This window comes from Tauraco erythrolophus, chromosome 4 (genome assembly GCF_009769465.1).
Source record: "Tauraco erythrolophus isolate bTauEry1 chromosome 4, bTauEry1.pri, whole genome shotgun sequence".
Classification (NCBI taxonomy): domain Eukaryota; kingdom Metazoa; phylum Chordata; class Aves; order Musophagiformes; family Musophagidae; genus Tauraco; species Tauraco erythrolophus.
In genome coordinates, this window is record NC_141468.1 from 65,313,433 (window position 1) to 65,326,537 (window position 13,105).

The 13,105-nt window shown below is 44.5% G+C and overlaps 1 protein-coding gene across 2 annotated transcripts in view; it reads right to left on the reverse strand.

Moving 5' to 3' along the window:
- Positions 1-10,155, reverse strand: part of CHPT1 (choline phosphotransferase 1) — a 21,019-nt gene extending 10,864 nt beyond the window's left edge. Inside the window, exons 1-2 of one of the 2 annotated variants that reach the window (XM_086610331.1) lie at positions 9,901-10,155; positions 707-854 (exon numbers count right to left, since the gene is read on the reverse strand). In XM_086610331.1, coding sequence (XP_086466457.1) covers positions 707-854; positions 9,901-10,143 — 391 coding nt within the window. In that variant the 5' untranslated portion in view covers positions 10,144-10,155. The remainder of the gene's footprint in view (positions 1-706; positions 855-9,900) is intronic. The other variant, XM_086610330.1, reaches the window with a different exon arrangement.
- Between the last annotated feature and the right edge of the window lie 2,950 nt (positions 10,156-13,105).

The following is a 13,105-nucleotide window of genomic DNA, read 5'->3' on the forward strand; positions in this document are numbered from 1 at the left end:
CTGGAAGTTGCATTTCTCTGGGAAGTGAGGTGTAAAGAACACACCAACTCCCAGGGCAAACGTTTCAGCCATTAAGCTTGTATAGAAATATTGGCATTGCCACCAACAGCAGCTAAGTTATGGAAAGTAAAACTGAGCAAGGCTTATTTTTTAAAGACTCCAAATCAACTTTTTTTAAACTTATTCTTCTAAGGAACCTAAATCATCCTCCTCCTAAGTGCCAAGCTGGATGCCCTACTACCAAACTGACACTTTGGCACCTCACTCCTAAAGCAGAACCCGTAGTTTTGCAGGCCCGCATCAGTCTTTTAGGCACTTAAAATCATTTATTAGGCATCTCCTGTACCTTACTGGAAAGCACAGGCTACAAACAATAAGAATCTGTAAGCATGCTCTTACGGAATTCTTTGTTCACCACCTAGCTCATTCAAAGAACACGAAGATGCACAGTAAGGAAGAACAGAACGCATGTTGCCCAACATCTGCCAAACGTACTCCCTGATACTGGTCAGGGATGCAAAGGACAGGGGCAGCCTTGGAGTTATCCTGAGAGAAGGGAACACACTGACCCTGCTCTGAGCAGGAGGGTGGACTAGATGATCTCCAGAGGTCCTTTCCAACTTCAGCAAATCTATGATTAATCAGCTCCTCTTGAAATCAGGTAACTTTTTTAAAACTAGGATGAGTAACAGTAGGTTAAAGCTACCTGTGGAAATAGAGTCGCAACCATGATCAAAGAGTTCTCCTAGAGGAGAACTACTGTTTGTTCTTCTGGCTTGCTTCCCATCAATGGCATCCAGAGACTGGTAGATAAAAAGTCCTAATGCACTCAGGATGTATGCCCAAAAAGGTGCCTGAAAGAGATTCACATTAAAGGTCACTAGGCAGTTCCAAATTTCTTAGCTGATAATCATTTCATTAAAGGTAAAATATCGTTGAGCACAAAACTATACCACATTGTGCTATTTGTTACTTAGTTAATGGAGAAACCAAATTCTGTGCATTAGTCTCTGTATTAATTGTAGTAACTACTATAATAAACTACTCCAGATACACCTGTGAAACACAAGTACTTCTATTTATTTAAAAAAAAAAAAATACAAAAAACTTTAACCTCTATTCTGCATAAACCAACTTATTTTTCCAACTTAAAAATCACAGTATTTCTATACTTATTTGTATTCTTTGTGCTGAAAAATGCTATGAAAATAAAATAAGAAAGTAGTAGTAAGGCACTTACTAAAATTCTCAGCAGTTTATGAGACAGGCGCTTAGATGATCTGCTCCGATTTACAACACACAGATAGAAAAACCCATTACATTTTACTAAAGACTTCAGCTTTTAGGGAAAGAGATTTTTTTCCAATATACAAAAATTGACTACATAGGCACTTTGGACAAGGGTTTGAAGAAATTAAGTCATTAGCTAAATGTGATGGAGCAACTGTCTACTGAATACAGGTTATCAGAGTTACGATTCACATTCATAAGCTGTGAATCAGTTACATTAACACCAGTCTTAGGTCCAAAGGAACTGTCCTACTGTAGTACCTTTCAAAAGCATTCTTTTCATATGCACAGTCAGTACGTCTTTGTTTGTCTAGGAATCAGTTTTTACTAAAAATTATTTCTAACACCTTTTGAACAAAGTAGAGGTAACATTTTTGCCTAGTTTCCAGGGGTATCCTTAACATTGAGAAGAACTGTTTAGAAAAAGAGAGACAGTTAGGTATAAATGTTGGAAACGCAACTTGCAGGCTAAACAAGCCGACAGCCACAGGCAGCCACAGAGCTGAATCCCTTCCCACTCCCAGGCAAGGGACAGCTGCTGTGGCTCTACACCTCTGCAATTCCTCCCCTGCAGCACAAACAGACCAACATAATTACACGTATTTCCTAAGTCCAGTAAAGGCTATTAAGCAGATTTAGATCAAATCCCAGTGAGCTTTGTCCACGCTCACATAAACCCAGTGTCAGTGCTGGGGGAAAAGGAAAAATGACAGTCGCAAATCAGTTCATAGGCAGGGATAGAGGCAGCAGGAAGAAGGCAGACAAGGTGTGCTGCTCCTCCAGACATTCTGTTTTCTCATCATCATTATACTCACTGACTTGAGCGAGAAGAAACATTATGCCTCCAGTTAGACTGATCACAAAAGACATCCTTCCCAAAAACCAGCGTGCTTAAGGGAAGTTCAGTTCTGAACAGCTTTTTTGCCGTTATTTAAGACTTTCATGTATTCAAGACCGGCTGATATACTACATATTTGCTTAGTTTTGTGCTTTGAATAGGGCAACAATATTGTCAGCAAATGTATTATTTTTCTGCTACTCAGTATTTGGATAATTTCCTTAATAAAACATTCCACCATTTAAATTCATATAGTTGGCTGCTTTGCCCAGCTTTGAAGCAAAAGAATTAGGGACTCCAGCTATAGGTGAGAAGTCTGGATTTGTATGTACATGGAAATCTAGAAAACTTAGAAAATTCCTCAAAACTAAGAAAAATTATAACCACAGATGATGTCAGAAGCCTTCAGAAGGTGAAAGAGGATGAGCAGATATTCACATTTCAATGGACATTTAACATACCAGTATATGATCGCACTCCAAAGATCACACCATAGAAAACCAGGTCAAGTGATGACAGCAATACATGTTTGATGTTTACCAATGGAATTAGTCGAGTTATTTAGGTTTCATCTCCCTTGTTAGTCCGGTTAAACAAAGGAATTTTGTGTTAGGGGATAGGGTTAAATGAGAGAGTTCTTGGCCATCTTTTGAAAAAGCTTCTCTCCTCTGACAAAGGGGGAAGGACAGAGCCTATAGACAACAGGAGAAGCCTACTGTCACCCTGGGTTCGCAGATCACCATGTGCCACGTGGAGGAACAGAGAGCTCACGGGCCTCTCCTGGTGCAATCTCACTTGGTCAGACGTTCTGCAGGGAGAGAGCGGCTACCTGCCGGCCCTTGTTCTCGCACTCCACTTTCCCAAAACAGAAGACTGTCAGCCATTGTTCGGGTATTTCAGAACATAAAAGCACAGCTGGGACCCTGTTGATGCCAGGATGATTTTACTTGTGATATAATCTACACACTAATGCTACCACAGTACCTATACCGGCTTTTTCAGAATAACTTTGATTTGTGGAGAGAAAAACATGTTCTCAAACAAGGCAGCTCCTGACACAGACAGACCTATGAATGAAGCATTATGAGCAGAAAGACTAGGAGAACAACCGGTTTCACTGCAGTCTTTTAAAGTAGTACGTTAAAGACCTTTCCAATTTTATCACCGGTTTTACTGTGAAGTGCCACAAAGGCAATCCACAGTGTTTTACGAGGCGTCCTTACTGTGACATACTTGTGGTTGTTATGAAGAGACAGCTTGAGTCTATCAAAACTTGTCACGCTAATCCCTGGATTTTGGTAAGTAAGCCAGGCCACACCTGGCAATTCTGACCAGGACACGACTGGTTTTTCGGTTGTATTAGGCTCCCCTCCTTTTGCAACCACCTACCTGTAACTGAAATAGATTTTAGTTTGCTTTAAAATCATCAGGTTCTCCACATCACAGGCAAAAGCAGGCTGTATCCAGTGCTAAGTATGCAAGCTAAATTCCTTACCCACTCTGCATTCACACCCCACACCTTCTCCTCCCCAGTGTGGGGCACATTAGCAATTAAGTTAAATGCCAGAGCCTCGGCAGTTTCTTATTTAAATGGATCATTTCCATAATTGAAACACCAGTCAGGAACAGAAACCTGTTATGTCACATTTCTTTTTTATCATTAGCCATAGTGATCTGTGCCATATACTTGGTATTATCACAATCTTTTGAAATGCAAGCTCCATGAAATACAGCCTCAATTCTAACCAAAACAGAGGCTTGCATGCAGGTTACTGCAGTCAGTTTGTGAAAGTTTCCATAACCCTCAGAACATGATGCAAGAATTCTTGTTCAGGGTAACATCATCTACATTTACCTTACCTCACCTCAAAACAAGTGCAACACACTAAATGCAGAAACAAATAAATTGGCTTCTACTCACACCTCTTTCATTAGGTCTTTTTGACAAAGCAGTGGCTTCTGTTGAGTTGCAAGCTATAGTACAGGCATAGTCATTAAGACTGCTGATCCAAGCCTGTTTGCATTAGCTCCTTCTAGGGCAAATCAAAGCAACAGTGTCCCCCTCCAGCCTCCAAAACTAAAATACTCTGCTCCTTGACAATCTGAAAAGAGGAAGACAGTTTTCATCCTCTTCCCAGTAAGGATCATCTGTATCCATAAACACCTGTAGCAGATGCATCTGTATCCCTGCAATTGCAGAGAAGGGAAGAAGATCCTAGTAAGAACAGGTGAACAGGTGTCTGAGAGCTTAGAAACACAATCTGGAGCATTTCATCCCTAGGCTGTCAGATCAAATTTAACCCAAAGTGGTAATAATCAAAGGTCACTTGTGATCAACTATGCATTCAGCACAGTAAATGAATGCTCTAATGTTTCAATCTGTAAAATACAGTTTTCCAAATCACCGAAGGCCAACAGGCTGAAGTTCCTAATAACCACGGATTCTCTCTGCTATCCACTCTCAATACAGCTACAGCTGCCGTCTCCTCCGCCTTCTTACACGCATGGCTCTCCATCCAGGGATGTCCCCTGCTGGCTTCCCACACTGGACCCAAGCAGTTTGCAAATTAGATAAGTGGGAGCATTTGAGAATGCTGACATGGCTGATGGACTCAGCAGAAAGGTCAGGAGGCTCCCAATAATCAGCAGCTTTTCACTGATGAGGTGTTTATTATCTCTGCCCAAAGTTATATCCTGTCCAAGCAAATGTATTATTTGGCTGGAGCTAGATGCTACTCTCATGGAACTAGAAGAGAACACAAACCTGGGGGAAGCTGGGGGGCGGAACACACGCTTCTCTGCTTCAATTAAAAAGGATGTCTGGAAGATGATACAGCCACAGAATCTTGTCACACACAGATCTGGTACAGCAGGTCTGGTCAGCTACTGAACCAGAGGGTGTCAAAACAAAACCACGTGCATATAGTGTTTGACAGGCATGTGTGGCATGCCTCTCCTTCAGGAAAAAAGCGCAGGTTGAACAGCAGTCCTTATTCTTCTGCTCCCGTGATTACACCTCACAAAAGAGCATGGACAGCTGCAAAAGCCTACACGTGCCAAGGAGACCCCTTACCACTTATTTCAAACAAAGCTCTCAAGCTTGGATAGTTCACCAGCCCAAGCTTTCACAATATTTAAAGATTCAGCCCCCCTTAATTACTCATCATACTTAGTCATAATCTCGCTTCCTCAATTCACAGCTACTAATTTTGCCCTAGTTTACAAAGCCCCTCTCCGGAACAGATCCAAAATAGAGAGAAACATTTTTACTGGACTCTCTCCTTCTTCCCCCTTAACATGGATCATTTCCCTCACTTCTGTTCAGCACAAAGCATTATGCACAACTACTAATAGCAGGAGAAGGGAAGGGACTGTTTAAACCTGCATTACAGTAGGGGGACAAGGCAGGGAGGAAAAAAATAAAAATAAAAACATCAAATAATCATACTATAGCCCAAGTGCATTTCATGCACGCCAGGGACTCCCTGCATTCCTTTAGCATCCTCCTCTCCCCAACAAGCTCCCTCTGAAGGAGCTCCCATCTTTCTGTGTCAAGGTTCCTGAACCTTCACTGTATTACTTTATGCCAAACACCTCTTTCTTCCACTCACTGCTGAGTGCTCCGTTCGTCACTCCTGGGTATTGGTTGGATTCCCCACCCTGCTCAGTGCTTCTCCTCTACCAGGTCAGGGGCTTAATGCTTCTTCCTTCACACCCCCATGCCCCCAGTTCATACCAGCTACTCTAGTTCACCCTCTTTTCTACTTTATACTCTCTCCCAAAAAGCTCACTTGTGCCCTTGCTGTTCACATAATGTCATGCCTCTCAGTATCTTCCCCTCATTTCTCCCTCTGACAGGGAAAAACTCAAGACAATCCCTCTTCCAGTTTAAAAGGTGGGTAGGGTTTTTTTTGTTTGTTTTGTTGTGGTTTGTTTTTTTTTTTTTAAGGAAGTTTTTTAAAAAGAGAGAGAAGCAGAGACAGCACCTCACCAACATTCCTCTCCCTCCGAATACTTAATAGTAGAGCTAGCTGGAGTCATCTAGACCTTCCCCTGATTTTTGGTCTCCCTGGATGTATGACTTTCTAAACAGCAAGTTTCAGCAAGGTATGGCACCCTTTTGTAAATTCACTACACCATTTCTTAAGAAATTCTACAGAGTTAGCCACGACAAGTCTCCCCTCTCTCCCTCTGCTCTCTGCATGAGAGCCCTTGAGCCCCTGCCCCCTTCCACCATCACTGCCCAAACTGCAAATCTATAATCCATGCTTTTCTCTTCCTGACTTCCTCTATTACCAGTAACCTTCAGGAAATTATAGAAAACAGAAACAAAGTCTTTAAAAAAAAAAAGAAATTATATAATGGAACCTAAGAAGCTGAGGTCAGTTTGGAGGGCTCTTTGCTTAGACTCTGCTGTAGCTGCTAGAAAATTTTTAAAAAATAGACATAAATTCAATGCAAAGTAACAATTACTGTTAGCATGAATGTCTGTCTAAAATTCTAGATTCCCATGGTATTTTAGAGAGACTTGTGGCTGTGCTTGTCCAGGAACAACCCTGAAAGCAGCAGGATCACAGCTTCCCCTCCTTCTTTTAAAAAGATAGAGAATTATATTTAGTCAGTTTTAGTCCTAGTGTTCATGCAAGGAAAAAATTAACATGTCAGTTACTTTTGTCAGTGACAAAAAGTAGAAACTGGACAAACATTCTACAAAAACCTACACACATGGATTTTAGTTACAACAGCACTTCAGGATTGCAGTCTGCTAATGGCTTAGCTAAAAAATAAGGCTTATGTTGAAACGTGCATTTACGGGAGACAATGATACAACCCATGTTCCTACAGACACTACTGAAGCAGACAATATTTTATAAAGCCAAAACATATTATGCTAGTCAGTAACAAACTGGCTTTTAGTGACTATGGATGCTGACGAAGATAAAAAGAATAGTGTATAGGGAAATAACAGCTACACAGTAAGAGAACAAGAGAGCATTGTATGGTTTTAGACTTTAATTGCATTGTGTGTGTAGGGGGGGAAAGTGTTATTAAATTGTGGAATTCACTGCAGTAGGACATAATGAAAACTGAAAGTGCAAATGGGTTCAAACCAAATAATTCAAAAGGCAAAAACATGAGGTGGAAGATGTCTGTGGGGAAACAGATCCATCAGGTGGTGTTCTAGCAGGTAACCTGAGCAGAATTCCTCACTGAGAAACCCCTAAACCAGAGTCCTTTGGCAGCTGGAAGGGTACACTGGGGAAAGATCTCTTTTCAAGCATCTGCTAGCAGCTACTCTCCAAGGGATTTCAGCTGTCTCACTTGTTTTGGATGGTTTGTACAAACACCAAGACTTCAGTGTTTTCAATAAAGGACTAAAAGAAATGGCCCACTTAAGACTGGTTAGGGAAAAAAAAAAAAAAAAAAAACAAAACCAGAAACAACTGCACAAACCAACTCTAAAAAAAAAACCCACAAACACCTAAAACCAAAACCTGCTTGTTATTTCATCTGTGTCTTCTATCCAGCGCTCCTACACTTCCACCAAAAGAATGTAACAAGTTCTTGTTAGTCCATCAGGTAATGAAGACTTGTTCATGAATGGAAGAGGTGGCCTGGCAGCATAGAGAGGTGATGCTGAAGTGCACTATGCTATTAGTTCAAGCCTGTGATTCAATCACCTTTAATATCATTTTCAGTTCCACCTTTCCCCTAGCCTGTCCAGCCTCTTCATGCAGGTTGGACTTCATCCAAGTCAAAAGTACAAAGTAAATATTACAACAGTACATATTAGCACCTATTAGTGTTGCAACAGTTTTTAGCTTTTTAAAAAAGCCATCCAGACACATGACATCTGAGGTGGAAGACAAGCTGAGTCCTTAAACAAGCTGAAGGGAGATAATGATGCCCTAAGTGATGCTGCATGAGACAGCAGGGGCTATTCTCATAGCACAGAGGCAAGAAAAAAACAATAGGATAAGGAGTCTGGCTTTACACTATGTATTTATAAAGGATATACTGATATCTGAACAAGGAAGTTTAGTCCAAGTTGTAGGTTCTTATAAAATTCACCTTCAACAATAAAAAAAAAAAAAAACCAAAAACCAGTAAAGTTCCTAAAACTCAACCTAAGCTTTCCTGGAAGGAATAATTCCCTGGATGTCTGCAACACAACCTCTTTCACTTTGTACAAGAGTCCTTAAGGGAAAAATAACTTAAAATTTACTTTCTGCTTTTTTTTTTTCCTAAATAGGAAAAAGCTAAAGTGAACATCCAGACACATAGCTGGCACACAACTGATATCTACATCACAAAACTAAGCTAAAGGTATGAGCTCCACAAGCAATTTAATTCTGAAAGTGCCACTAGAAGACAATCTGCATTTTCCAACCATTCGCTCTCATCTCTATCCTCCCTTCTCCCACTGCCTGCAGGGCCAGAGAGTTCCTCTGCCTGGTGATGCCAATCAGGGAAGTGATTAGGGTTAGACCGAAGCAATGTCAGTTTTGCTCTGGATCCGCTTCCTGATAATGTCTGCCACAAACACCTCTGCTAACACAAAGAGCAAAGCAACTACAGAAAAAGGAGGGTGCTCCACCAACAAGAACACTCACCAAAGTACACCTAAGTTATTAAAAAACCCCAACAAACCACCACCTCTGCCATTGGGATTTAAGCCCATCAGAATAAGATGAACATAGCCCACAAGAAAAACAACAGCCACTCTTCAAGCTATATTACCTACACAAAGCCATTTTCCCTGATATTTCCCACACTAACTACCATGAAACCTCTGCACTGGGAAACTCGTAACAGGCTGGGAAGCTCCGACAGGGCTCCTTGAATTACCAGCGAAACCAGAGGAAACCCAGTTTAAGCAACAGCAGCATTGGTCCACTTTTGTGTGACTGCTCCCTCTAGAAGCTAAAGCCTAGATGTTTCCCACGTGAGGACAGAAAGAATTTGAGCTGCTGTCAGCTGACACACCTGCCACACAGCCCAACCTCGACTCTGAACTCCGTGATGCTGACTTGGCGTCAGCCGTGCCTGGTTGCCAGCCCTGCCCTGCTCCTGGGCACATCCAAACCCTCTCTCCGGGCTGGCAAATGGCTGTTTCTACCTCCGCAGACCCTCTGTTACAGCCTTCTTCTTGAAACGGGAATTGGCACTGCTTATGCCTCCCTCCCAGCAAGCTGTCCGGGCAGAGGCACACGTGTGGGACGTGTGATGGTCCCCGGAGGAGGCTGGGGTCTGGCCTGGGCCAAGCACCCGGTCAGAGCCCCGTCCCCACGGGGACCCCTGGCCAGCGAAGGGCTGGGGAGGAGAGAGGAGCCCACCGAAACTAGCCCTTTCACATCATCCTCCCAGCATTTCAGCATCCAAACCTTGACACCCATCTCCGGCTTGATCCCGCCACCCCAAAGCGTGACCCCCCCCATCGCCGCTCCCCCGATTTCTCAAGGCAAACCCGCGGCGCTCTCAGCCCCGACTACTCCGGGCCGGGCCGGGCCGGGCCCGGCGTGTGACCGCGGCGGAGCCGCAAGCGGCAGCGCACCGCGCCCTGCGGCGGGCACGGGCCCGAGCGCCCGGGCGCTGTCCGGCGGTACCGCGGCGGCTCCCCCGCACCGGGCCGCCCGGGGCCGAGCTGCGGCGCCCGCAGGGCGAGAGGGCACGGGGTCCCGCGCCGGGAGCAGACAGTGGCGGGCGGGCGGGCGGAGAGGTCGGGCTCTCACATAGAGAGAGAGGCGGCGGCGGGCCGTGGCGGGCGGTACCTGCTCGGTGGCGCTGGGGCAGCAGGCGATGAGCGGCAGCGCCGTCAGGCAGTTCAGCAGGAGGCCGCCCAGCGTGATGGCGTTGGGGGCCAGCCCCAGCGGGACCTGCTCCACCAGCCAGGCCCAGTAGGGCTGCAGCCACGGCTCCAGCAGCGAGCGCCCGGCCGCGCTGTAGCGGTGCTGCTCCAGGCGCTTCAGCTGCGCCGGGCTGAGGGGCGCGGGCAGAGCCCAGGGCACGGCCATGCCGCCGCCGCCGCGCACCGCACGGGTCCCAGGTCGTGCCGCCGCCGCCGCCGCTCGGGGCGGGGCTGCGCTGAGCCGAGGGCAGCGGCGGGAGGCGGAAGAGGCCGACGCCCAGCGGCGGCCCGGGCGGAGGGGAGCCGGTGCCTGGGGAGCGGGGGGCTTGTGCGCTTGAGGCCACGCGAACTGGTTTTACCCACTTGGCCCGCTTAGAGAAGGCTCTTCGAAACAAATACGCCTTTTCAGAAGTGGTGGCACCTCAGACTGGGTGAATTGGCCGTGTGAAGGGATTTGGATGGATCCCTGACCCTCTAGGAAGGTACGTGGTTTTTGAACGTGGCCAAGGAAAGGTGAGCACAGTGCAGCTGTATGAAAGGTGACGTGAAAAATATAAAATACAGCCTCTAACAAGTATTCTGTACCCAAATGGCATCTTCGTGGAATCAGCAGCCCTTTTTGAAGTTATTCCATTGTGGGCCAGAGGCTGCAGCTTTCTGGCCAGACAACGATTTCCTGGATAGAGTAGTTTCCTGTTATGCAAAGTGAGCCTATTCCCCTGGTAAACTTCGTATGTTTTTGAATAGGCTTCGTATGTTTTTGAGGGTCGGGAATGCTTGATGTATGCAAAAGGGTGGTTTCAAAGTCCCTTGACATGGTATGTCTCCCTAGTGCTATTTATTCATTTGCTGATTGAAAGCCAACCGTATCCTGGGCTGCATCAAAAGGAGCGTGGCCAGCAGGTCGAGGGAAGTGATTCTGCCCCTCTACTCAGCTCTCGTGAGACCCCACCTGGAATACTGTGTTCAGCTCTGGAGTCTCCAACACAAGAAGGACGTGGAGCTACTGTAGCGAGTCCAGAGAAGGGCCACGAAGATGATCAGAGGGCTGGAGCACCTCTGCTATGAAGACAGGCTGAGAGAGTTGGGGCTCTTCAGCCTGGAGAAGAGAAGGCTCCGGGGTGATCTTGTAGCAGCTTTCCAGTACCTAAAGGGGGCCTACAGGAAAGCTAGAGAGGGACTTTTGACAAGGGGCAACGGATTTAAACTGAAAGAGGGCAGATTTAGGTTAGATATAAGAAAGAAATTCTTTACATTGAGGGTGGCGAGGTACTGGAACAGGTTGCCCAGAGAAGTTGTGGATGTCCCATCCCTGGAGGTGTTCAAGGCCAGGTTGGATGAGGCTTTGGGCAAGCTGGTGTAGTGGAGGATTTCCCTGCCCATGGCAGGGGGTTTGGAACGAGATGATCTTTGAGGTCCCTTCCAACCCTAACCATTCTATGATTTAATTTACAGTTCAGTAAATACAGTACAATATTGCAGTTGAGAGTAGGGGCCAAAACAGAGAAGAGGGCAGCTGCCAGCAAAGGAGAGGATAATATGTGATGTAGTAAAGATTCAGTGACAGCCAACTAGAGAACGGCAAAAGGGAAGTGTGACAGGTGGATTCTCATCTGGCCATATTCCCAGTCCATTGGAATCACTGGGTTTGGAAAAAGATAAAACACTTTTCTTTTAATACTCTGTGCATTGCTGTGATCAATGAACGTGACAGAAGGATTGCTCAAGCTCTTTGTGATACCAAGAGGAAAAGAAGACAAAAACATTTTTTGTGTTTGTAAGAATTCTAACAGAACCAGTATTGCATCCGTATTCTTAATTATAAACTTAAGCAATTAAAGCAGAAATAAGAAGGAAAAAAACAACTAGGAAAAAAAGCAAGGGCGGGGGGAGGTAAATGGTGTCAATAACGAGGGCCACATGAGTAAAGGGAGAAATAGATTACTTGAATCTCTCATTAAGCTTGGGGAAGGGTTTGTTTTAATTTAAAAAGTATGCAGCAACAAGGCATAGAACAAGAAAACATAGAAGTTAAAAGTCCACTGTGTTCAGACTTCTAGTGCTTCCTCAGTATTCAGGATACACTTTTGTTTCCAAATGTTCTCTGCTTCAGCAAGGCAGCAGCTTTACTTGTCAGTCAGGAAAGCAGGCCATGAAAATCAAGTGACAGTAAGCATGCTACGCTTAAAATAGAATGCCTTTTGCTCCAGAATCTCAAAATGCAACAAAAGACATTCTTAAAGTAAGTCTCCCTTCACAATACTCTGTAAAAGGTAGCAATAGTATACTTCCCCCCCCCCCCCCCAAAAAAAAAAAAAAAAAAGACGTACAGGAAGCTTTAAGAGTTTAAGAATTCTTTTTCTTTTCCTCTTTTTTTATATTTATGAGATTGTTTTCAGTGAGGAAAAAATGGGCTGACACTGGCCATGATCTTCCAATGCAAATGAGAAATGGGTAACTACGATGCCTGTATCAACCTCCAGTTACAGGAATTTGAGAATGGGTCTGTATTTAGTGGTAACATCTGTATACCAAATGCCTTTTCACGGAGAACAAGCCAAGAGAAGACAAAATATTTTCCTCTGGCTTATGTGAGAATAAGAACCAGTTGGTTTTTTTTATTAACTTTGATTCTTCTTTCTCTGTGTATATATCTGTATGTGTATACAGGTTTGAGTCTGCCACCTTATTCCAAGAAATAACTTTCCTTGACCTATGTAGGTCATACTGATCACCAGGACAGAGCTTTCAAAAATGCTGATTTCCTACCAGATAAGTGAAAGTGGGAAGAGAATCCTTATTAAAGGTGCTACCGAACTACAACCTCAGCATGTACTAGTTGATGGAGAGTGTAAATAGCAAACAGAAAATAGGAAAATGGAACTAGCTGAAGACTTAAACTGGTTTCACGTATTACGAGACATCAGGGAACACAACCATAAAGGCACTGCTAGTTTCACTTCTCCCAGAGCTTTTGTGTTTTGCTGTTACTGGATCTCATACGACCAGGTTTTATTTACTGTCCTCTGTTACTCCTAGGTTTCTTTCAGGTTTATTGATTTGCTGGAAATTCCCTATGAGCTGACTTTGGAGAAATTTCTTCTTGAGAGCATTGGGCCACATCTTCT